This window comes from Channa argus, chromosome 5, assembly GCF_033026475.1.
Source record: "Channa argus isolate prfri chromosome 5, Channa argus male v1.0, whole genome shotgun sequence".
NCBI lineage: Eukaryota > Metazoa > Chordata > Actinopteri > Anabantiformes > Channidae > Channa > Channa argus.
In genome coordinates this window covers 20,826,019-20,852,296 of record NC_090201.1, presented here as the reverse complement: position 1 = coordinate 20,852,296, position 26,278 = coordinate 20,826,019, and the positions used below count along the sequence as shown (strand labels likewise).

Sequence of the window (26,278 nt, the reverse complement as noted above, 5' to 3'; positions counted from 1 at the left end):
TTTGCAAATACAAAATAAAAGAACATAAATAAAATGTATATAAATATCTAGTTAAAACCTTAAATTAGTTCAGTAAAACGGGCAATTCTGTCTTGAGTACAATATGGGTTTAGGCCACGGTGCCAATTTCATAGGTATTAACAACACAATTATCTAATTCCTTTATACGGCAGCTAAGTGCAAAACGCAGACTTTCATTTTTCTGCATTGCCACAGTGTGTGTTGTGTGTGTGTTTCAATATTTTGCCACAAGAAAAAAAAAAGCGGCAAACATAATGACAACACAACCTATAACAATCACAGGGGCACAGGATGAACGTTTTACTGGTAGTTACTAACTCGTTTGGCATCAGTCTAATTACGCAGATATTATGACGTAAATCCGGTGCTTTTGAGCCCTGACAATGCAACGAACCTAATCAAAAACGATTTATTTAGTCACATTTGCTTTCGATTCAGTTATGTCTCTTTGACTTGCAAGTTAAATGAGATGAATTTCAACTTAAGCCTGCCCACGCTCTGCTTGTTCGCTTGGCCCTGCTGCCACTTTTACTTTTACATTCTTATTGTCAAACGCATCAGCTTCCTGTGATTTATGTCTCCCACATACCAGCCCGGCTGCCGCCCTCAGATGAGGACTGGATTGAGGAAGTGAAGCGAGTCCCTCCTCCTTCAGCGAAGAGATCAATGACACCCATCTGTCCGCTGTTTCACAGTCACAGCCAGGCTGATGTCAGATACTTTCATATTTGGATTGTGGCAATATACACCCTCAGATAAATAGATTTTGTTTTCAAAAAGACCTGACTGAAAAAGTCTTAGAAAGCAGATGGTGAGTGAGGGGCTTGTGACTGGTGTGATGGCGCACTCACGTGGTCAGTGCGTGTATCACAAATTAAAAAGGCTTAAGGAACAGTATGTAACATCTGACCTATTAAAAAGCAGGAATAAAATATTTGCATATACACAGTTCTAGTAAAAGTCATGCATTTGTTAATGTAAAACATGCACATTTTAAACTGTAACTCAAATTAGATCCAATATGTCCCATTGTAATATGACTGGCATCACAGTGGAGTAGCATTTCAAATAAAAGGGCATCCTCCTTTCATTGGTGTACTTAAGCAGGGATGAGGCAGCTGCAGTGCTGTCTACAGTCTAATTATAGATGTACATTTGCTCCTTTGGAGTGTGTTAATATTAGAACTCTCACAGGGCAGTCGACTCAATAACTATGCAAAGGATTTTGGAAAGGGAATCAGATTTTAAACAAGTGGCAAATGATGTAACTTCACGCTCCACATCATGAAAAATTTACTGGAATTCATGGGTGTGATTTAATAGACACGCAAGTGTCAGCTATTGTACTGCAGACTGCAAAATCAAGGCCGGGAGACACAGGCTCTTGTCTGGTGCAAGCTGGCACTTTTCCCCACAGGGACTGATGGGATTCACTGGCGTATGGTGACAGACAGATGGCAGTTGATGAAGGTGCTCTTGCTACCTGCTTATCATGTAAACAGAGGTGTTTGTGAATGAATCCGCAGAGTACAGAACTTATGGAAATGAAAAACACTGGAAAATGTTTACATTCACAGTCTGATAATTCATACTAACTCACACAGCTGTCACTCCTGAGGGCTGTGACTGAGGCGGCAGGACGTGCAACTAAAAGACAGGTTGAAGTAGACGCTGTAGAAAATGGTAAAGGTGAAGCGTTTAGTGTGGCAGCCTGACTTGAGCTTAGGTCAGGTTACAGTGAGGCTGATGTGTAAGAGTGTAACCTTCATTAAAGACACCAGCAAAGTTAAAACTAAAATACGGCACATCTACACAGGCGAGAAGGAAAGAAGTTTAAGAATTTATTCCAAAAAATAAGTCTTAAGCAATCGATTGCACCTTCAGATGTAGACGAATAAAAGTAACGGAGTAGGAGTGGTGGCTGTTGTGTGCTCAGTGCTTTGTTGACCATACATGTCAGTATAAAGGCAAGTCAAGGCACTTTTACCCAAGATGTTATGTAACATTTCATAACATTAAGTTGAAGTTGATGTATTGTGTCATTTAAATTCTTAGCATTTTTTAACACTTGGCAAATTTCCACAATTATTAGTGACATGTATGTTTACAATAGAAAATACACAGAGGCGAGAACAGGTGTTATGCCTCTGTCAGTATTGCAATAACAGAAGTTTAGGTAGATGGAGAACAACTACGCTCCATTTTTTTATTGTCTTTGTTCAAAAATCAAACACGAGAGCAGTCAGGATTAGGCACAAACTTCACCTGACTCGCTCTGCTATAAAATCCTCTGTGAATACTAATGTAAAAGTCCTTTCTTAACTTCCAGCCACCCATCAGGTCTCGTTTCGGTCCTTCACACGTGCTCTGGATGGTTCTGCAAACACTTGATGAACTCTGTGACTGGGTGGCCATTGAAGCAGATCTGGTAAACAGCAGTAAAAAGAGGAAACCTGGAGAAACAATAAAATGGTTTAAGATTAAGATGTGAGAAATATGCATCTTTGTTTTCTTGCAGAGTTAGATTGAAGTGAAGACTGGAAACTCTGGACAACTGGCTCTGCCCAAAAAGAAGTAATCTGCCTATCAGTACTAAGGGTTCAAAGAACAAGTGATGCATTAATGGGACCAAAAATAAAGTCATTAGCTTCTCCACAAAAACAAATAAATACATTTCCCAAAACTATTCCTTTAAACAGAGTACACATTTGCATAATGTGCAAATATGCAAGTAAAAGCCCAACTCACATTCATTAGTGATTGTTTCAACAAGCCACATTTGGTAAAGACCTTAATAAAATATGAGAGAAACTTACTTTTCAACCATACTTTTCTGTTTCAAGACTTGGTGGACCTCAGTTGCAGTTGCTGGACCTTGTAGCTTTTGACCGTTCAGCAGCTCATTCTCTAACTGCTCAATGCTCTACACAGAGATATGTCTGGTGTTACGTTAAAATGTTTTTTTTTTTTAAGGTAAGACAGAGTCAGAGATGATAAAGAAGAAACACAAAATGAGACAAAAGCTATTCCTCACTTTGTTTGTTTTAGCAAAAGCTTCTCCTATCTTGCGGTTGCGTCCGCCGTAGCAGGTGGTGATGAGGTCGGCGACACCGCAGCTCTCCAGGAAGGTGGCGGGGGAGACAGGGCAGTTTGTGCAGAAGACCTTGGCGAAGGCAATCATCTCCATGAGGCCGAGACGAATCACTGCTGCTTTGGTGTTGTCGCCAAAGCCCAGGCCATCACAGAAACCAGCTCCTACTGCTACGATGTTCTGCAGCAGCAACAAGGAGGAGAATCTGATGCCATTTTTTTGCCAAATTATTTAAAACAAAATAAAACAGGAGATTGTTGATTATTAGTTAGTACCAATAACAATGGATATTTTGAATTAATACTGCACCTTTAAAAAGAGCAGATGGGCCTCGTAATACTTTCCACAGTTTTTCTCATCTTCTACTTCTAAACTATATCTGAATTATACAGACGCCTAATACTGAATTTAAAAGGAAATGTCTACAAATATCAATCTACAAAGGATCCTTCAGACATGCATTCCTCTGTAAAACTCGCATGTGTATTTTTAAGTGCTCAAGCACAGATGTAACATTATTAACTATGGCAGTGCTCGGGTGGTTGTCAAATCCAAGCAACGGATTCATTTTGCGGAGGACAAAATCTGACCTTGAGAGCTCCACAGATCTCCACTACATCTGACTCCTCCACCACAGTGACGCGGAAGTTGGTAGTCTGCATCAGCTCCTTCAGCATGGGCCAGATTGTTTTGTCTTTGCACCCTGACATAACAGAAAAATCCAGAAATGCACACCGACAGCACAATATACAGAAACAATGCTGTCTTTGAAAGCTATTCCAATCAACTTAAAATGTACTGCTGCCATGTCTTGCATCCCCTGTCATGAAAATGTTGTTTATATGCTTCATAATGTTCAAATTAAATGACTGTAAACAAGAACAAGTATTGAAAAAAATGGTGGTGTTCTGTCTGGACACTGGCTTATTGATACTTTGGATCAATTGTTACTTAATTACATGTCCAAAATGATCCAGTCATGTTGTCCCACCTCCACTTACCACGTATATGCATTCAGAATAAATCACTGCTGAATTCACATGATATGACTCTGCTTACTTTAATATGAAACTGCCATTTTGGATATCTTATGCAAGAACTAAACTTCATACCGATGGTTGTTTCACAGAACTTCTCATCAGCAACCTCGTTGGCGATGTTTGCTCCCATGAGTACCGCCATGGTGATGCCCAGTTTCCCTCGGATGACTTCTGAGATCAGCTTAAGGCCTTCTGGACCTGCATCAACACCCTTTAATGACCGATAAAAACAAAATTAGATCAGACGTCCCTATCTTTGGTGCGCTGTGATAGTACCTTAAAGGACTGGACACTTTGACTTGTATTATGGCACTGTATGAACATAAAACATTGTAATAAAGGAAGGCTTTGACCTTGATGAGAGACATTCCCACAGCATCCTTCTTGATGTGGCCTTTGATGGTGTCACACACTTTGCCAATGAACTGGTGAGGGACCACAAAGATCAGGATATCGGCTCCCTTCACAGACTCAACCATGTCTGGAACAGCCAACTGATAACGACAGAGAAATAATGATACAGAAACGAAAGCCAACAACGAAAATGTAAACAAAAAAAAAAAAAAAAAAAACAAGTTGGATCCCACACAGGATCCAAAAGAAGCCTGCCATTTTTCCTGATATGGAGTTGATACTGTAAGTGTAGGTTTAGTGCTTACCACATTGGGGGGCAGCTTGTGACCAGGCAGATACTTCACATTTTCGTGGTCCGTATTGATGATTTCTGTCAGCTTACGGTTGTTCACCATCTCCTCGAACACCCACATGTTCACGGTGGTGTCAAACTTGTCATACTGAGCTGCATTGGCACCCACAATCTTGGCAATGGCAGAGCCCCTGGTGACATGGAGATACAATCATTCTGGGGTCAGGACATCAGCTGAATGAAGATATTGTCTCGACCCCCAAAAAAGTTTGAGCGATTGAACAAATGTGAATGGATTTTACACTGGGCTGTAGCAGTTTCTAAGCTTCGATGTGATGCCAAAGTGCTATGTTTCTTAAGTTGAAGCCCTAGTTGTTGTTTAGACAGACAAATTTAGTCTCTTGCATTACTGCTCTGCTGATCATGAATTTTGTTTTGTGTAGATTTATGTTAAGATGTTTCAGCATCAGCTACTGCTGTTATTAAAGCGGTTGTACATTGACCATCGTTGCATCAAAAGCAGTACACAACACAACACACTTTTCTGTTCACCTTGTTATTAACAGTTCACTTCTTATAGTTACTGTAATGCATCTCAGATTCCCCACTAGTGAACCCCACTGTAGGCTGGCACACGAACCTCTGTTAATCTTGTATTGCAATGGAGACTTGCACAACTTAAGAAAGCGGCTTTTTTCAGACAAAAATAATATCAGCAGATCTTTATGTTGGCATTTAGGGAGTCTTGCATTTTATTATGATACTGTATGAACCATTGTGTGAATCCACATAAAACTGGCTATGAATATAATGTATCAATAAGCTGCTCTTTCATTACATATATAAGTCATAGAACAAAACTTCATTAGTAATAGTGATAGTGTACGTAATAAGGGAAAATGTGTATTTTACACCACTACACTGCAACGGCAGTATGACAACTAATTACTTTAAACCTTATTTTCCTTACTTATACTTCAGTAACATTTGAAAGCAGGTCGTTTAACACGTGTAATTGAGTATTTGTATTGCTACCTCTAGTTAAGTTTGTGAGTACATCTTCCACCGGTGACTCATCTAAATGTCATGCTGAGTGACGGACATCAACACCGCATCAACGCCGAGTCAGCACTTATGCTGCTGAATAATAAATGTCAGGAGCGGCTTCTTTTTGGGGGTGTGGGGGAACCAAAGGTCAGACAGTCTCAGAAGACCTCCTGCAGAGGCAGAGCAAAATCCACTGTGCGCTCGCAAAACTGCAAGCGACTTTCGGGACGTCATGAATCATTTATCGCCTTTAAAAGCTGCTTTCTGGCCTCCAAAGTTTCTAAGTTTTGGTCAACATTCACAAACCGCTGTAAGTGCTTGTCAACTCTTACACAGAGAATTGAATAACGACATAGCGACTGAGCTGTTGATGCCCCCAGTTTAAAATGAACTGCACTGAAATACACCAGAAAGTGCAGTAAATCGCATTTAAAACACCACTCACCAGTTACCAGAGCCAACTACGCAGACTTTCTTTGGTGCCGCCATCACGTGTTTCTCCTCCCAGACGGAGCTGCTGCCGGTGCGAAGACGGGACTGAATCCGAAGTTAAGTGTATTTATACCAGACTCACCGAGGCTCTGGCAACACCCTCCCCTCATGGTTGGTCTACTCCGTCGCCTCTCACGGACAAACTCTGTCCCTCCAAAGGCCAGTTCACACTTAGATTCATACTTTGCCTTAAGAAAGTGGCACACTCATTCACATTTATTTCAAAGTGCTCAGTGGGGGTTTTTTTTCCCCTGCAAGATGATATTTTACAAACTTGAGTCAGTAACTAAGTGATGAGATTTAACCCAGCTAGTCGGATGTATTGTTCTATAGACTTTAAATAAGATCACACACACATCTACTCATCTAGCCCTACACACACACTAATGCTGAAATTTTACCAAAAAAACAAAAAAAGAAAAAAGTACAATGGGCGATACAAAATATACTTACTAAAATTACTCAATACAATACATGCATCTTGATTACCTCAAATGTATGCATATTGTACTGTATTGGTAAATTTTGTCTTTCTTATATGACTAAGTCAAACTGGCTCATCAAGCCAAGCCAACTTTATTTATAAGGTACTGGAACAGTGCTGTGACTAAGGGAGACATCTGAAAAGCTCATTTTGGGCTTTACACGTGATTTTTTTTTCTATAGAAATGTATTGAGGCCATTTTTCTTTTTGCAGAGGTTAAAACACTATAGAAACTACCACATAATGGTACATTTTACATATGCTTTATTATAACATAACATACAGAAAAATAGGTTTGGTCCATGAAAAAGTCTGCAGATTTTAATAAGACTAAAATCCCCTAAAGTGTTCCCAATACTGGTTCTAAATTATGTACCAGCCCAAACCCACGTTAGTGTATTCTTGAAATTTATTAATGAAATGCACGCCTGTCTATACTTCAACAGGGAAACAACCATTAAATTCAAAAGGTGTCAGTCTTCAGCCAGTGTACAAAGAAGCTACAACTCTTTAAATCCGCTGGGACATGTAAGACCAAGCTTTTCAAGTGTTTATGGCTTCTATTGATTACGACACACAAAACTAAAAGCAGAAAGGTTCTGCTCTCCTCAACTTGCAGGTGATATGAATGCTTTTGCCCAACAGAGCAGCAGTTCATCATATGTGACTTTATGTTGTATAGCGCTAAATAACAGGGCTCTGTGAGCAAGAACTGATGAATATAAATACTGGTTCAACTATCTGAGCGTAGACAAAAAAATCTGTCAGAATAAGATACAATTTACTTCACATCCATCTTCAATTTTTCTGCTCAGCATTTACAAAACTATATAGACTAGAGGTACTCATACTAGCTACTTCCTTGATCTGTACTAGTTAACAAGACAAGTACTGATATAATACATATTCTTAAAAACAAGGATCACTGATAAAGTAAACTTCATACTAAATGGCACAAGGGAAAAAATAATAAAACAATGCATATTCTGCTGTGATGGAGTCTCCAACTTATCAGTACAATGGGCCGTGGCACAAACTGTCAATGCAAAGCAATCAGAACTAGCCAATGTGCTGCTCGATTGATTACAAACACAACCACGATGAAAATCTAACTGAACAGACAGGTGCCTGGGGATGAGCCAGGAGTGTGAAATGAAAATCTACTTCCCAAAATGGGAACAAAGAGAATAAACACATTCTCGTCGATTTAAGATAGATTTAGATCCAGGGATAAATCACATTATATATGTTGCCAGGTACAATTTGCCATCTGCCTTGATTTGTCTACAATTCCCATTTTGTTTGGGCACAAAGCATTTAAAAAAAAAGAGGAAAAAAAAAAAAAAAAAAAAGGAATGCTTTTGGTGAGAGGGAAATAAAAACAAACAACAAAAACAAAACAAAACCATACAAACTTGTTTAAGATGCAACCAAATAGCAACAGGAGGTGAGGATAGAAAAAAAAGTTGACATCCTACATAACGGTAAAGCCATCTAGCATCTATGTCTCTCTAAGTTGGTAAGATAACTCTGGGAGCAAATTCCGTTCACACACGTTGGTCTTGTCATTTGCAGCCTGTGAACACATTTCTTTAGGTGTTCCTGATGCCAAGTGCCTGCTCCAGCTCCTGTCGCCTCTGCTGCACCTGAAAACCATTTCACAAAGATTCAATCACCAGAAGACAAAGCTGTGATAAAAGTCAACAATGGGGATGACCAAAAATAACAGCCATGCTATCAGCTCATTAAGGCTACATGACAATACTGCAGCACTACTGATGTAATTAACTTTTTGATGGACCAGTTTCTGAATTCAATCCAGTTTTTAAATTCGGATTGCGTTTTGGAAAATAAATAAATAAAATGATATCTGCCTCAATTTTTGATGCAGATTTTTCGCATTTAATAAATAAATGTTTAAAAAGAATAAGCAAGTTAATTCATAATGAAGTTAATTGTTAAAGAAAAACAATAACAATAAAGTACAGGTAAGTTCATCTGCAGCAGGCGTAATTATTACTTCTCTTATTAATTCCATGACAAGCGTGCAATACATGTATCTGCCATCGTCCATGAATGTTGAAATATCACGACAATCCATTAAATTGTTCTTGAGATAACTAAGTTTGGATCTGAGAGGTAGAGGTAAACAGAGAAAAAACAAATTACCTTGGAATAGAAGTAGCGACAGACTGCCTCCTGAGCCCACGGCTGGTAGTAAAACTCTGCTCTTCGCTCTTCTTCTGGGTTTCCTACCACATCGGTCATTGTCTGTTGAAAGACAACAAAGAAAACTTGATCTCAAACTATTCCCATGGCTGAGAAATGAAAGCCCAAAGGACCTTGGAAAAAGAATGAACCACCGCCAGCAAGTGACTGAATTAAACAACAAGCACAGCTATGATTAACTTTTTTTTTTTTTTTTGATAAGGTCGACTGAGCTGTTGCTGTGGGGGCAGCCAGTGAGCCTTGGACTGAGTTTGTTCAGTTTCACAGATATTCAGCTGAACAAACACTGCAGGTGGGTGATATCTGGTCAGCAGTTAATTAGCACACTTATGGGACAGACAGGAGCCCAGCATGCACCCAGTTGGGTATGTTATTAAATATTTCACACTCAGTTTTAACTCTGGCCTCTTCAGTGTGTTTCAGCACTGTGAGCAGCATGAGCTTCGTCATATCGCTTGCATAATATATATGTAATGCCTTTGGAGTTTCTGCAGGGTTCACCAAGTTAATCAAAAAATATCTTAAACCACATAGATAGAACGGACGAAATCAATGGAATCCAAGACAGACAAGGACTCAAATATTACCAAGTGCATGAAATTATACAATAATTCTGTAAAACCGCATTAAGAAATCATCGAACACAACCTAGCTGATTGAACAGATAGAAAGCTTATTTATAAACTAGCATCACTGGTTTAGAACAATACATTAGGAAACTGAAATATCACATACAAAACAAAAGCTCCAAGGCAATACTATTTATGCCAAACTATAGAAAATATGAAATAGTTGTTTGAAATCTATGACTTCTTACTCTTACTAAACTCTGTATTAAATTAAATCAATGTATGCATAAATTGATTACCGAATGTAAATTTTGCGTTTACTAAGCAGTTCTATTTCTTAAATATAAATGCTTACAAGCCTCCACTGCTTGCAGATGTTGTCTGTTCAAAAGACTGAACTTTTACATATACAAAGTAGATAAGTCTACCAAATTAAAATATACAATGGATGAACAATATGCTTCTAGAAAGGTGGTACCAGTAATGACAAAAACAACTAACTGGAAATGATGAGTCACTGTTGCTACTCCCTTTTGATCTGCTGTGGCTACAGTCAGTGGGGAAACTGGTACTGCTTCATTTCTACAAAATGTCTTTCTGAATAATAGTTTAAACCATCTATAATATGTCTATAAAATGTAATATTTATATAGATATTATTGCTGGAATCGAAAGTTTTTTTACCATTAAACCACAGCATAGACATTTAAGGATGCATGAGACACTGACGACAGCTATGACATGCATAAGGTTTCAATAATGAATTTATAGAGACTGGATTAAAATAATAAAAATGTAAAAAAATAAATCAAACCTCATTAATAACAATATGTACAGTGATGGAAAAAAATGCAGAAAAAGCCCAACTAGCTCAGTATGAGATCACGGCAGATAGATTCACCTTGAGGTCTCTGCATTGTGACTGCAGCCAGTCGTTGATAAAGCCCTGAGGATCTCTGGCAAAGCTCAGCATGAACTCTCTCTGGGTCTTCAGCTGGTTAATGGTCTCAATGGTTTCGTGGATCTGAGGAGAATCAGAGAAGAACCATCAACCTAAAGAAATGAGTGAGCTATCAATTATTAGTTAAGGCCAATATGTCAAATAGTATCAGACATTGAATAAGTGAGCTGTGGGTAGACGTTTCCGTTTTTATATTTCAGATCATATAGTACATTTTGATCATATTGTACATTTAGACCAGTTAAAAATTTCAAGGAAATCAAACATATGATAATCACTTGTTAGAGATCTATTTTAAGTGGCAATTCAACTGCTTGCTCTGACAACCAGCACCTTGGAGTTGTCAGCAGTTTTAAATATGCAGCTATTGTACAGATTTAACACGGCTTGAAAAACGATGTTTTTAGTAGCTTATATCTTCTAGCTCCAGAGTGAGGGCTCTGCATGGGCATGGCACATGCCGCTAATTATTTGAAGCACTGCCTCCCCCTAGCACAGGCCTACTTGTTGGTACTTTGCTTATATGTTGGAGGAAATCCTGATCCAAGTTTGTATGTCTAAGCCATTATTGTTTGTCAGTCAAGAGCTGTAAACTATTTCCTGTTTTGAATAAATACTGTTTTGATAAGTTTAAGTTGATTGGAAAGTATTAAGGATGTTTTATTCCAGAAATATGCTATTGGGACTATTAGAAACATCATACTGGAATTATGCAGATTGTTATATCTAGTAAAGATTTACTGAGAAATGTTGGTTAAGCATAAGCATAAAATTATGCCCAGAAGTCAAAGGCAGGCTCTGTTGTCAGTAAACAGGGTGTAATCAGCAACTGTATCCAAACACAGAATAAAGTTTGGAAAAAAGGAAAGAAAGAAAAAAAAAAAAAAAAAAAAGATACTAACTACCTAACAGTTATGGGTGGGTTTGACTTGTCACAGAACAAAGACTACACAGGAGGACTTCTTTTGGGGGAAGGGCACTCTGCCTTATAAATGGAATTATAGCCAAGCCAGGCCCTGCTACTGGCTGCTAGTAGGAGGTCAAGTAGAAGGGACCTCCCTCAATATTGGCTTAAAATAAGGCAATAATGCAGAGGCAATATGAGAGAGAGCAGATGTGAGTAAAATTACCCTCAGCATGTGCTCATGTGAAAAAAATTTGACATAGTGGGCTTGTTGAATGGTTGTTGACTGTGCTTTAAATGGCCTTAGCAATTATATCAGGTGGAAGATGTTGCATGTCAATGTGACAACCGTGAAATAACTGTGCATAACTACATAACAAAAAAAAAAAAAAAAAAACAACAAAACAACAGCTGGTGGTTGTTTGGGTGGGGTCTGCACCTTGTTGTCCAGGCCAGCTATTTCCTGCTGACTGGCTGTGGAGAGCAGGAAAGAGTTCATCTGGGTTTTCAGTGTGTCGTCCACCTCCACATCAATGTCATAGCAAGCAGTCTTCTTTTGGTCATTGGGGTCCACACTTCAAAAACGTTTAGACAATATATTATACAGGCTTTCTACATTGCATTTGACCATTGCCATTTTATTCATTGTGCCTTGTACTTGTAAAATGGCATCTGAATTCAAACACTGTGCCCACTAGCTGTTTATGTCAATGTACCAACTCCTAATATTCACATTACATTGGTGGCTAAAGGTAATTTTTGCATTTTCTTCTCCAGACCTTCACAGCATTTGGGCAGACTCTACCCTACCTTTAAATAAAAACCTAACTACTACTCTAGCAATCTTGGCTGTTACCTGATCACATGGTTAATGATAATGGGCTCTGGAGGCATTAGGAGTGCATGCAAGCGCTGTGGGATCTCAGAGAACTTCATTCGCTGGGTCTCAAAGATCTGCAAAACATGGACAAAGTTTGGTTAATCAGTGAAAAACTAAGGGGAACTGAAAGATTAGTTTCTGAAGTTTGAACTTAAACTGGTCACTCTTTTAACATAACTCTTAAGACAAGCCTTGAGAAATTCTTTGTTCTAGTCACTGTCAGCAAATCCAACCAAAGGACCTAAACCAATATTGTGTTTGTCTATCCATCATTGATGTGAGCATAAAAGTAATAAACGAAATAAGGTTTTATGTACACAAAATATTTGTAGGATCAAATCACTGTCTTTTGTTGGAAGGTATTTACAAGAAAAAAGACTTAATAACTAAGGCAAAAGCATGCAACAAATATCAACACGAAGATAGTATGTTAACATTTATTTGAGCAGTACACTAAACACACGGAGTTTTTGGTTGGTTTCAATTAAGGCTAAGAAATAGTTCATTGTATTTGTTTCAGTGAAACAGTATCACAGTAATGTGGGAAATGTTTTACCATAATATGCTGTTATTAATGGTTACATAAAGTTTTGTAAGGGGGTTGAAATCAAATACACTGTAGCAAACATCTTAATTGACTTACAGAATTATGCACGTGGATCATTTCCTTTAGACAGACATCAAATTCCTTATTAAAACTATGATTCCAGCAATGTTTTCCAGCTTTAATGAAGCCCAACCAATGAAGGTGACACTTATGTACTTTTGTAGATATTGCTGCTGTACAACTAGTTGCTACTTTACCCTTTAATCACCTGCAGCCTGCATTTATTGCTTACTATTCTAATGCAGATATTCATTGTATGACTCATATAGTAAATATAATGAAATTACCATTTTACCTTTTCACTCCATAGTGGTACATGTACAGGAAGGCCTAAACATTCTAGGTAACATTTAAGACTAATGCATTATCCTCATCAACTCTGTAGAAATTCAACATTAGTTTCTACATTCCTCTGTTTATATTGGCAGAGAAGAAAAGAACTCACTGGGAAACCAGTCAGTGACTCAGAAAGAGAGTGTCCCCATAAAAGGACACAGGAAGGGAAAGTGACTGTACAATATCAACAGCAGAACTGAACAGGAAAACTATGAGACTGTCCATCTTTTTAGGCTTCATGCAACAGCTACAAATATTCAATGGGTTTACAGAAGGAAAGGCCTTTGGGTATTACCAAAATGTGCCATTAGTTTTTTAAAAATTCAAAAGTGGTTTACGTTACAAAGGAATTCTACTGACCTGCTGCAGGTACTTGTCACAGTTGATGAACTCGCGCTCATGAGGGTCTTGAAGCTTATGGGTCTTAACGTACTGCCATAGGGCCTGAATGATGACAGGTCGGGTCTGGGTGTGGATTCCCAGCATACGAGCCAACCGGGGGTCCAGCTTGAACTGAGGAGGCTATTTTGTACATAGCATCAATGATGAAAATTGAGGGTAAAGTGAAATAAGGGAAACTACTAATTGTTACACTTGAAGGCAACATGACAGAAAGGCCTATTAAGAGAAAGATCACGCTGCAAGGGTATTTACCTGGTAGTCAAGCATGAGCAGGACAGTGCAACGAACACCCACGTCACCTGGCCTCTTCACCTGGAAACCATCTGTCTCCTGGGTGGTGGCAGTCCTATGCCACTGAAATAATAACACATTTTATTAACAAGTATCCATTTAGTGATCCTTCTAAAAACAGGTAATGTTTACATGTCAAGATAATTGTCAAATTGTCAGTACAGCCACATACACCTAATTCTTAGCATTTCTGGACTGAAAAGGTAGTCAGTGTCCAGTTTATTAGTTACACTTGTTTGTATGGTATTTAGTTCTTAAGCATTCGACAATTTATAAGATTATCCTTTTTATATGTACATGAACACAACAAAGAAACATGATTCCAACATGATTCCAAAATAGTATGACTATTAGTTAATAATTTAATAGTTAAACCATTAAAACCCTATGTGCAATAATAAGAACTGAGGACCTTCTTGCTGCAAGGTGACAGTTCTATCTTTGCAAAACTGTGCTGCCCAGTTTATGTACAGATGTACCCAACAAATGGGCTCCTGAGTGAAAACTGTAAAATCTTTAATATAGTAATAATGTAAAGAAATGACAAATTACAAATAAATACATTTAAAAAGAACGTACTTTCAAAGTCACAACATTATGTAAATATCTGCAAATGAAAACATACAGATGCATAAAACAAATGATCTTACTTCCACAAGGTGGTTATCTGGACCGTACAGGTCCTTGTCTAACTCAATCACCAGAGACTTGAAGAATGAGGAGAACTTCCTTTTCTGTTTGGTGGCTTCATATTTAGACACAGCTGTCTGCAAAGTAAATATGGCTATTATTATAAATATGAAATCAAAACTTAAATGTAAAGCCAAGATAAACAGTTTCCCAACAAAAGACATTTCAAAGTTGTTCCATTGTTTAGTCATTTTAGTGCTTTGGATTTAAAAAAAAAAGAAAACTGTGGTCAGACTGGGAAGCCAGAAATAAATGCTTAATGCACATAAAACATTCATATTTTAGCAAGTTAAACCACTGTATTTCACTCATTAAGCTTACATCTTCTAGCAGACGCCCCTCAACACGCAACTCCCACGATGCAACTGTGCCTTCTCCATCCTCAGCATCAGGCTTTGCAGGGTTGAAGGTGTTTGAAATGAAGATCCGAAGCTTTCTCTTTTGCTTAAAAGAAAATAAAAAGTGAAATGGGACTCACTTTATGTGGTATTTATCATGCAAGAAGGCACAGATTTAGGGGGCAAAGGAGATAAGAGTTAAATGAAACCATACTTTAATGGGCCTTTTGAGGGCCTCTTGAATGTCCAGCCTCTTGCGCATGATGGTCTGGTCCAGCTTTCTCTCAAAAGCTAGCAGGTCCATGTATGCCTGAGACTCTGGGACCAGTTCCCTGATCTGGTCAGGGAAAAAAAAATATGCTGGTATTCACAACAGAGTACACAAGGAGGAACAAATTAACGGGTGTCAACCTGTTCCCCTTACACTACTTTTCAATAAACAGAACAGAACACCATTCATGTCCAGCTAATGGGTCTCAAGCACAAATGCTTAAAAAGCTGCAAGGACAAAAATATGTCAACAAGCCTTTGTAACTGCTCCAGCAATATTTATACAGCCAACTATTATGAGCCAACAAAGCCCCTGTTTCAGGTGGACTTATGAAATGCACAAATATCTATGTGTCAGGATACTGTCAGAATACATTTGTTTTCAATGAATAACAGGAATCACAGAAATAAAACCGCAATAAAATCAGAATGAATTAAAGCAGAATAAAACCTACTGGATAATCTTAAATTGACCCAACAAACATTAATTTAATAAAATCTGTAAGTGTGTGATTTTCAGACCACAGTATGAAAAGCAGGGGGGGACAATCAGTGTATTTTTGCCAACACTTTATGGAAGTATACAAGAATAATACATGACAAATTCTGGATTAGCAGAAGAAAACTGATAAATTTATGAAAAACTACTAATTTAGTTAAGCGATTTTTAAGACAGGTTTGTTGAGTAATTTCCCTTAGTAAGATGAACATCTAAAATTAAATTACATTTTTAATGTTTAAAATGGCTTCTGAGCCATGTCTTGTAGCAGACTTAAATCAACTCTTTTTCAACTTGTTAATAAACTAGAGCTAGAGGGTTTTTTCAGGTTCACCACTCTGGGCAAGAATGAGACTGCATAAATCTTACTACTTCCTTTAAAAGACCACCTTTATTTTAAATAGAGCCCTCAAAAATACAATTTTTACTAACATGCAAATGTAATCTCTTTAGTACTATTAAGAATGAATGAATTTTGATTAACACTCACCCTCTGAGGTAGAATTTTATCAGCCATCTTCTTCTTCTTTGTGCTGTAAAACAAAGCAATTAATACAAGGTAAATTAAAACCAGAGTAAATCTGTATGTATTAATAAAACGTCATTTAAGGTCTTTGTTGTCAACGAAAAAAACAGTACGGTCTACCTGGTCAATAATTTTTAATCTGCTTTTAGTATCCCATTGCCTTAAGCTAAAGGGGTTTCTTTAAGCTTAGAGACATTTAACTGGAATAGTGTGTGCATATCGACTAACAGCTGAATAAATGTAATAATTCTAAAAGGCTTTTTAACGTAAAATATATTAAATGTTTCCATTCATTCAGTCTATGATGAGAAATAATAAAAAACTAGTTGGGATTTTTCAGGTTGGTCTTAATAGAAACTTAAGTGTTTCTGAAAGAGTTCATCAGTGATTTTATAAAATTCAAACCTTAACAACAGCTGATGAGTGGTAAATTGATTTCCCTCAGCTTTGTAGAAACAAATCTTAGCATATGGCAGCTGAGTGGACATAATGGAAACCATATGTTCATACATGTGTGCTTTGTCATATGACAACAAACACTCCTAAATTTAGTGTGACAACTACTGGCTTGTACTAGGTTTCTAATTGACTCTCTAACCACAAGTAAAATGCAGGTAGATCATATCAGTCCGCTGCACCCCAGGGGAAAAGACAATGATGGAATTTCTCTTTAAACTGTTATAATTTTTGATACATTGAGATTCTATGTTGCTCAGCGAAATCACTGCAAGGAGTCTCAGGTGGAGTTTGAAGTGCTTTTTTTTTAAGACAGAATGAGGACTGTAAACGTGTGGCCCTAAATTCTACCAGTGCAGTCACATTCTATTAGAAAACCCTTAAGGACACTGGAGAAAGCATGATAGGTTTTAGTGACCAAGAGGCTCCGTCAGAGGCATAAATGTTATGCAAATTACCACCCTTAAAAATTCTTAACTATTCCTTTAAAAAGGCCTTTATACACTGACACCCCCCACAGAAAACGAAACATTTAAAAAACACGGGAAATACGTTATATATAGGGTTTAGATGATCTTCACCTAAGTGAGTTGCATTGGGTTGTGGGAGACTTACTGCTGGTTGCGGTTCTGCTGCTGCTGAACCTGCTGAATCTGTTGAGGAGCCGGCCGCTTACGAGATGGGTCCATCACACCAGGCATCCCAGGGCGGGAAACCGGGCTGCTGCCGTATCCTGGGGGGCCCATTGCTGGTCCCTGTGGGGTCATACGGCTGGATGGTGGCATGCCTGGTCTCTGCAAAGAAACGGTAAGAAGAATAAGATCAACAGCTGTCGGATTGTGCCTTCAGGGGTCGCCACAGCGGAATATGTTCCCCACATTGATTTTGGCTTGTGTTATTACGCCGGATGCCTTTCGTGCTGCAATCCTAGAAAAGGTAAGAAGTATGTTCCCGGGTTTTACTTTTCTACGAGAGAACTCATGTTTTACAGATGTAAACCAGGATTTATTGGTGTAATGCAATTAAAAGTACAGGATTTTTTCTATAACATATGCAATCAATCAATCAATAAATCTCTAATATTCTGTATTTGTGGGGAGTTTTGGACTGAAAAGATCTGAAATCACCCTGTCCATAGCAAATTGTGATTTCCAAGCTTGTTCTAAACAGTAGAAAAGTGAATACTAGTGGGGTAGGAATTTAATCCTTGTACCGCTGGTGCAGCCACAGAAGATATTTTTTGCAGCTCCAATGACAAATCGTGTGCTGTGGTGGAGATAAAAATGCACTGCAATGTTAATCTTTTCACTGAATGTGCATTACAAAATTACTAAAACTAAATGAAACATTGAGTTCTAAAATAAAAAACTGCACAGTCTATGAGCATAATGAGTCAGATAGTGAAGCTGCACATCAGGTTGCACAATCAAGAATAAGCAATTAAAAATGAATTTAGTGAACTCTTGACATCATGCCTTTTAAAGGATACTGGGTATCAGAAAGACAAAATATAGCTGGAAATCAAACTCATTAATTTCTGTTTTTATTTTACTTTATTCGAAATGCTTAGTGTATACCAAACCTCAATTTGTGCAACAAAAGCTTTAAATGGCTTGTGAGGGTAAAAGCTGTTTACTTGTGATGTTTATGTTTGCCAAGATATAAAATTATATAGCTAACAAGCAGAACATGGCAAGAATGCTAGCATCAATATGGCATTAATACAGCAGAACATTGCCTAAAGCAAGGGCATTCCACCTAAACTAATTAAAACCCGTTACTCCAATAAAAACAAATAAGCTCAGTATCAGCAGCACATTACAGCTCTTTACAGACTATACAAACACATGCTTTTTATCACCAAGTCCAAATGCTTTCCTATTTCAGGTGTCTGCCTGGCACACCTGGTCCTATATGAAGAGGAAGCAACAACCCGCATTCCAGCTCCTTCAAACAAGTAAATACAGAACAATCACTGCTGCCAACTCACCAAACCATGTGCTAAGAACTCAAACAGGCGACTTCTTGTATCTGATTGCATGAGTGCAGGTGAGAACCGCAGATAGTATCAAGTCACTGATTCCAGCTTTCGCTCCAGCAGTCAGTGCAATAAATGAAGAAATGAAGGTAAAACACTTTCCTCAGCCTATGGTGAGAGGATGTACGGAGAAAAAATAACAGACGATGGCTTGTGAACAATACTGGCCATATTAATGCACTCTGCTTTTCCCAGAAAGCCCGTGTGGGTAGAAAAAGGGACTACATGTCGATCATTTGGTGCTTTTTACACTATACATCAGCACAACCTTGGTTTTATCTGAGAACAACTGAAGCTCTGCAGTATTCAGAGTATGAATTCTCTTTGACTAGATAGTGAAAGGCTGCTCGTATGAGTGAAAGCAGTCAAGGACGCCAAAGGAAAAAAGATTTAACATCCTTTCAGTGAACTGTGTTGCTGTAGCTAAGCAGCAGGTACTTCAACTGGCCTAGTTCAGTGATAAGTGATTTATAAAAACTACCATGATTTAAAATACAAACCTGACGTTCTAATAAACAGTAGATTAGCTGGAAAGACGCTAGTCAGTCCTATGAAACCTTATCAACAAGTTATTCCAGTAGAATAATCTATAATAAAAATAACCATGACCTGCAGCCCCCATGATTTTGCAGGTCATAATTTCGAATGAATTAACACGTTTGACTGCAGTATGCATTCTGCAGTCATTACATACAAAAGTATTGACATTTTATATTGAAGGAATTTAATTCTTCTAATGGCTACTATGAGCTTCAGAAACCTGGTATAGACAGATGAACAGAGAATCCATGTTTTCACACCAGAGTTTCTTCACTCCCTTGTTGCTTTTGCACATTGGAAGTGTAATATTACGCACCCAGATCCCACTAAGCTTCACTCCAAAAGAGCGAGCCGTTGCTGATATCTTGAAACCCTGAATGGACAAGCAAAACTGCAAGTTTTACTTGTGTAGAGACTGTTAGATATTTTTTTGGTAAACCTGGGACTTCAATAACTGTACTACTTCACAATATTTAAATCCCAGATCACTAATAGTTACAACCAATTACTTCCAATATTGCTTAATCTGACCACTGCATTGTAAACACCATTTAAAACAACAATAAACACAATTTTTATCATATAACGAATTATATCCAATAATGTTTTAAAATACTTATACTCAAATTTGGTTCCTGGTAGCTTGGATGTGCAATTAGAGCACATCTCTAGAATCTCTGAATTTTCCATCTTGATCCATTTGGTTGCGGTAATACATTTGGTCAAACGCGATGACTGAAGGTTCTTCAAAACACAGGGATGGACGGTGCCTCTAAACACGTGCATGTTTAACAAACCCACCTACTACACACGGAGTGAAGTCCGGTCCCGGTTTAAACCTCTCCTCATTTGCACTGCTAATGACTGAATGAAGAGGCTGCACCGATCTCCAAAGTAGAGAATAAATATTAACGCTAACCGTACGGCTTTTCAACTTTTCAGATTAGCAAAACCGTGAATTCTCCAATGTAAAATATAACTATTGATATAACTTTATTACGCCTTGCGTAAGCACGTCGAAGCGCTCATAGTGTGTTTTCATTGAGAAATCTGAGCGAAACACAATTAACTGAAAGCTAGTTATGTTAGCATGCTAAGCTAACGTTAGCGGGCGGGAGGGTTCGCAAATTCAAACAACTAACAAACTCTCACAGTCAGACAAAGCAGCCGGTTAAAACCGTCCCAGCGAGTAACTACATTTCAGCGGTGGTGTCAGTTAATCTAGGATGTAGCCCGCACCGGTGCCACTGGTTAACGTTACTACCACTGACAAAGCAGTAGTAAGAGGCTTTGTTCTAGCGGACTGGCTAACGCGTCAGCAGCAAAGATGGAGCGATAGCTCACCGGGTAGCCAGGCCCGGGCATCGGGGAGCGATACATGTGGTTTTGAGCGGCCGAGGACGGTCCCATCCTTCCAGAAGGAGTTCCGGGCCCCATGCCCGGTCCTGCACCAGGTACTGGAGGTCCAGGTCCCATTGCTCCGCCACCTCCACCCGTCGGTGCCGTCTGAAACCCCCCTCTGGCCGCCATCTCCTTTCTGAATGTCGCCGCCGGTAGAAGAGCGAAGCTACCGCGAGAGCGAGAAGAGAGTTTCGTGTGGTGGTCCTGAAGCGACTCCCGTTGGGGGAGTGTGGTACTGCAGGTAACCTATGGCTATGATGATGATGATGATGATGATGATGATGATGATGATCATGAAGGTGTGGAAAAAGAATGTTATATCTTAAGAAGTCATAAACCATAAGTTGATTTTAGGAAAATCTGAAATAAAATATTCTATTTTAAGTAACAGCACCTAATGTAATAAATATCATTGATTATTATTTATGATACAAATTCAAAAACAATGTTCATAATGCAGAATGGACCATTTCAAATAAGTTTCACTGTAACTTAACATTACTTGCAAATAACCATGTTGCAGCTAAAGGCAGAGATATTTTTAATTATTAATTCTGTTTACACTGGCAGGCACATTAATTTTCGGTAGAGATCTTATCAGAAGTCTTCTCTTCCTATAATAATACATCATCATCCTTTCTTTGTGAATCTGCAATGTAACAAAAGCATGAAATTCTCTAATAAAGTACAAGAACCTCAACATTTTAATCAAATACTTTCTACCACCACTAAAGTGGTTTTACAAAAACAAGGCTTCATAAACTGACATGGTACTTAATATAAACCACAGCCAATTTGTAATAAGTTATGTCATCAAATTTTTGTACTGAATTGTTACAATTGAATAATCAAAATCCATAATATGTTTAAACAGTCATCATACATTGGTGCTGCTACTTTACAAATCTGTGTATAAGTACTGTATTTTTATTTTTCATTGCATTGTGACTGTATGCACCTTATATTGTTGTAGAAACTGTATACAACCCATGAATAAATGCTAAGTTGAAATTCTATAAAAATAGTGTTGTGTGTAACAAGATCACAGTTTCATTAGCAATGTAAAACCTGATTATTATGAAGATTATTATGAAAAACATAATGATCATCAACAAACTTTAAGTAAGTAAAAACAGAAGAAGCAAAAGTAAAACCAATCTACAACCCCAATTCAAAAAAAAGTTGAGATGATGTGTAAAATGGAAATAAAAACTGAATGCAATGATTTGCAAATGTCATCAACCCATATTTTATTCACAATAGAACATAAACAACATATCAGATGTGGAATTTTAGATATTTTACCATTTCATGGAAAATCGCACATTTTGATTTTGATGGCAGCAAGACCCTTAAAAAAAGTTAGAACAGAGGGAACAAAAGGCAGGAAAATAAAAACAAAAACAAATGGAGGAACATTTGGCAACGAATTAGGTTAATTGGCAACACGTCAGTAACAAGACTGTGTATAAAAGGAACATTTCAGAGAGGCAGAGCCTCTCCAATGTAAAGATTGACAGAGGTTCACCAATCTGCTAAAAACTGCATCTAAAGATTGTTGAGGAACATTTTTCTGAAATTGTTCCTCAATGTAATATTGTGAAGACTTTGAAGATCACACCATCTACAGTATATATTATAAAAAGAATCAGAGAAGCAGGAGGAATCTCTCTGCACAAGGTACAAGGCTGAAGGTCAAAACTGGATGCATGTAATCTTCGGGCTCTCAGGTAGCACTGCATTAAAAACAGGCATGATACTGGACATCACAGCATGGGCTCAGGAACACTTCCAGAAATCACTGTCTGTGAACACAGTTTGCTGTGTAATTTACAAATGTAAGTTAAACCTTTATCATGCAAAGAAGATGCTGCCATGTTCTCTGGGCCAAAGCTCATTTAAAATGGTTTGAAGCGAAAATAGAAAACTGTTCTATGGTCAGATGAATCAAAATGTGAATTTCGTTTTGGAAACAATGGACACCATGTCCTGCGGACTAAAGAGGAGACGGACCATCCAACTTGGTATCAGCAGACAGTTCAAAAGCCTGCATTTCTGATAGTATGGGGCTGCATTGGTGCCTATGGCGTGGGAAGATTACACATCTGGAAAGACACCATCAATGCTGAAAAGTACAGAGCAGGTTTTAGAGCTACATACAGTATGTTCCCATCCAAACATCTCCTCAGGGAAGGCCTTGCATATTTCAGCAAGACAGTGCTAAACCACATGCTGCATCCACCCCAACAGCATGTCTTCACAATAGTCCGGGTGCTGAACTGGTCTGTCTGCAGCCCAGACCTTTCACCAATAGAAAACATTTGGTGCATCATAAAACAAAAAATCTGGCAAAAAGAGCCAGGACTGTTGAGCAGCTAGAATCCTGCATCAGGCAAGAATGGGACGAAGATTCCTCTCCTAAAAATGACAATGTCTCAGTTTCAACATCTTTTCTATTGTGAACAAATGAAATAAAATAAATAAATTGGGGTTGTAATACTTAACTGGACTATTACCTTCTTAAATCTTTTCCACTGTCTGGTTCCATTATACTAATTTTAGTTAATTTTTAATTCAGTTTTTTTGCCAATAAATGATATAGTGACAGGTTTGCTACACATGTGACTTCACAAAACTTGTTGTCTTCTGAAATATGGAAACTCCATTCAGCTTCTGTAAGCCAGTTTGTTTGCTCTCTGCTAAACATTAGATGTCTGGACGTGCAGGAAACCCAGACCTGATAACCCTATCTGGGTTTGTCAGAGGGTAACAAGAAAGTTAACATCCTTTTGTTTGTGCTGTCAGCCTCTGCACCTGTGTGCCAGAGACTGGATAAAAATCAAACCAAACCAAACCACATCTGGTGCTCTCACAGTTCTAGCCATTAAAAGTACATACAAACAAAAAAAATCATAGTAACTCTTTTTTTTATTATACAATAGTAAACACACACAATCATTACACCTGACAAAAAAGACATTGGAGCTTTTAGTGTAGCATTGTTGTTCTCTAATGGCTAACCTGAATGCAAAGTCACAATGTGCTAAGATTGAGTTATCATAGAAATCACAGATATTGGCAAATTCAAATGAAAATCATGTTGCCTCTTCACAGCAGGGGCTTCTACATTAATAAGTCAGCTCCTACCTTGTTGAGTTTCACTATCTCGAGAGGTTGGCTTTTGTATTTGAAAACTTTTTACCTTCTGTGTGAATGTATATAGTAATTATTGTGTTTCATCTATGAAGAGAAAGAGAGAGAGAGAGAGACAGAGAGAGAGAGACAGAGTGTGGGAGAAGGCGTTGAACCTTTAAAGTGGTTTCTGTATTAACGAGTAAACAACAAGTTAAGATCGGAGTGGCTGGGGTCCTATAAGTCAGCCCCAAAATCAAACACTTTCTTGTTTCCAAACTTTGATATCATTACACTTCCCTCCAATTAGTATGGAGCTACAACAGTACAAAAACATGGCACCCCATCTGTTTGCGTAGCCTGTTTGCGTTTGATCAGGGTGTGCATGTGTGAATGCAAATAAGGGAGGAGAGGGGATACATAATGAGTTTTGGAACAACATGTAGCCAATCGCTCATTTAAATGACTGAACAGTATCTGATTGGCTGCATTGTCCTTCGTAACTCCAGAGAAGATTTTACATCTTCTGTATGTGCAAGACGGCAGCTCACTAGATTTATCCTTTACAGGGTTCTTGACTGATAATAAAAAGAAGAATCAGGGTTCATACTTTACACAAATGAAAAGACCAATCAGGCGAACCCAAGTCTGACATCTCTCAGACTTGGGGTTGCCTGTCTTTCACTGCCCAGAAACCGCTATAATTATTAATCCTCCTAATGAGCAAAGTGTGAAGTGGAGCCCAGAGGAGCCCGGGCGCAGCTTTATCTATGACAAACTGCTGAACATCCTAATTGCCCCTGAAAGATCTGACGGGATAAATTTACGCCGGACACGTGACTCATCTGATATGTTGGCAGGGGAAGGAGAAAGGAGATGAGCGAGTATCAATACTTCTTCCATAATGTATTTGTGTGACGTTTTGATCCAGAAACATCCAGTAATCTAATGCTCACCAAAAAATCAAAATAGTGTTTCAATATCTGGATACATTTACCCAGCACCCACGGTTTGAAAATCACACATAAAACGATTCTCCTGATCAGTTTTTAATGTCTTTATACGAAGATCGGTAAAAAATTAACGTGACCTGATGCTTTTAATGTTATAGTTGACAGGGTTCAGAAAGGCTGGTCATGATGGACAGTTGTCAGAACACAGTTCGTCTCAGCTGTCTATGTATGGAGCTTGCTGCTGCAGACTAGTCAGAGTGTCCATGCTGAGCCCTGTTTATACTAAACACCCAAGCAATCTGCTGATTGGTATTTTGATTAGCTGTTATATATTGCTTTAATCGTATGTCAAGAAGACCATCACCACAGATTTCATCAAAGGTTGAATTAATTGTTAAACAACTGTCCAACTGTCCATCCATTATCTTTAATCACTTATCATATTTATGGTCGTGGGAGTGCTTGAGGCTACCCCACCTGTCGTTATAAGAGAGGCCACTTTTAATATTTTTTAAAGTAACTAATGTGTAAGAATCATGCAGGAAGAGCAAATTTGCACTACTGCAAGCATTGCAACGCAGTATTAACCATTCGTTTGTTTGTTTTTATAATGAAAAATAAAATAAACAAATAAATGATTATGTACAATATATATTATTTACCTATAACTAAAACACTCTTACAGTTGTACAGTAGTTCAGTAAATGTACTGACAACGTAGTTGCTTTCCACCACTGCCGGTGGTTTCTTTACTGAGTGGACCTGTTCAAATCTTCTAGAGATCTCATGGAACTAACGTCACTGGTTTCATCGCACAGTATGAAGACATGCAGTTTGTCAATTGTCTAATTGGTGACTCTAAAATGCACATAGGTGCGAAGGTTTTCTCTCTCTCTGCACATCTGTTTCCGTCAGCCTGCCCAGGTTGGACCCTGACTTTTGGCCAATAACAACTGGGATGGGCTCCAGCCCCCTGTGACCCTTAACCGCAGAGCATGTACAGAACATGTACTCTTTACAAAGGGTTTGTCAATCCAACAATACAAATAACACAAATAAGACTGAGTCAAAAAAAACCTCATTCACAAAATTAACCCATTATTGTGGCAAGTAGTTAAAATGGGTCAGTTTTGTCAGTATGTTATTTATGATTTTGTGATTAAAAATGACAAACCATGTGCACTGATACCTTGATAATGCAGATAATAAGATGTCATAATAACATTAGAAGGAAGTTACCTCTGCTTTGAAAAGCTTTTGTGTGTCAGCAACAGCAGAAGGTATGATGAAAGTGACAAATGGGGCGGAAAACATGTGCACAAGTCTCATTAAAACATGGCAGCAAATATTAGAAGTCATCTGCATAAAAACAGCCCCTCTGTAAATCCCGTCCAGCTGCCTGGGGTGATTAGCTGAGTGTGTTACAGCCTTTTAA

General features: G+C 38.2%; 2 protein-coding genes across 2 annotated transcripts; both read right to left on the bottom strand.

Moving 5' to 3' along the window:
- Window positions 1-1,849: 1,849 nt before the first annotated feature.
- On the bottom strand, window positions 1,850-6,433 carry gpd1b (glycerol-3-phosphate dehydrogenase 1b). Its single transcript, XM_067505948.1, has 8 exons — window positions 6,291-6,433; window positions 4,812-4,989; window positions 4,506-4,646; window positions 4,225-4,363; window positions 3,703-3,815; window positions 3,056-3,292; window positions 2,838-2,944; window positions 1,850-2,474 (listed from the first exon to the last, which is right to left on the bottom strand). Exons 1-8 carry the CDS (start codon window positions 6,332-6,334, stop codon window positions 2,378-2,380), a joined length of 1,056 nt encoding a protein of 351 aa, XP_067362049.1. The 5' UTR covers window positions 6,335-6,433; the 3' UTR covers window positions 1,850-2,377.
- A 635-nt stretch (window positions 6,434-7,068) lies between these two features.
- smarcd1 (SWI/SNF related, matrix associated, actin dependent regulator of chromatin, subfamily d, member 1) lies at window positions 7,069-20,926 on the bottom strand. Its single transcript, XM_067505378.1, has 13 exons — window positions 20,702-20,926; window positions 17,395-17,573; window positions 16,288-16,330; window positions 15,243-15,365; window positions 15,012-15,134; window positions 14,651-14,767; window positions 13,962-14,063; window positions 13,668-13,829; window positions 12,341-12,438; window positions 11,924-12,059; window positions 10,521-10,643; window positions 8,991-9,092; window positions 7,069-8,467 (listed from the first exon to the last, which is right to left on the bottom strand). The coding sequence occupies exons 1-13, from the start codon at window positions 20,885-20,887 to the stop codon at window positions 8,414-8,416; spliced, it is 1,548 nt and encodes a 515-aa protein (XP_067361479.1). The 5' UTR covers window positions 20,888-20,926; the 3' UTR covers window positions 7,069-8,413.
- Between the last annotated feature and the right edge of the window lie 5,352 nt (window positions 20,927-26,278).

Coding starts and splice junctions, on each gene's coding strand:
- gpd1b (XM_067505948.1), bottom strand. CDS start 6,334: ATGGCGGCACCAAAGAAAGTCTGCGTAGTTGGCTCTGGTAACTG. Junction 4,990..6,290: donor GTAGTTGGCTCTGGTAACTG/GTGAGTGGTGTT, acceptor CCATGTCACCAG/GGGCTCTGCCATTGCCAAGA. Junction 4,364..4,505: donor TGGGAATGTCTCTCATCAAG/GTCAAAGCCTTC, acceptor CGGTCATTAAAG/GGTGTTGATGCAGGTCCAGA.
- smarcd1 (XM_067505378.1), bottom strand. CDS start 20,887: ATGGCGGCCAGAGGGGGGTTTCAGACGGCACCGACGGGTGGAGGTGGC. Junction 14,064..14,650: donor CAGATAACCACCTTGTGGAA/GTAAGATCATTT, acceptor TTATTATTTCAG/TGGCATAGGACTGCCACCAC. Junction 12,060..12,340: donor ATCATTAACCATGTGATCAG/GTAACAGCCAAG, acceptor ACGTTTTTGAAG/TGTGGACCCCAATGACCAAA.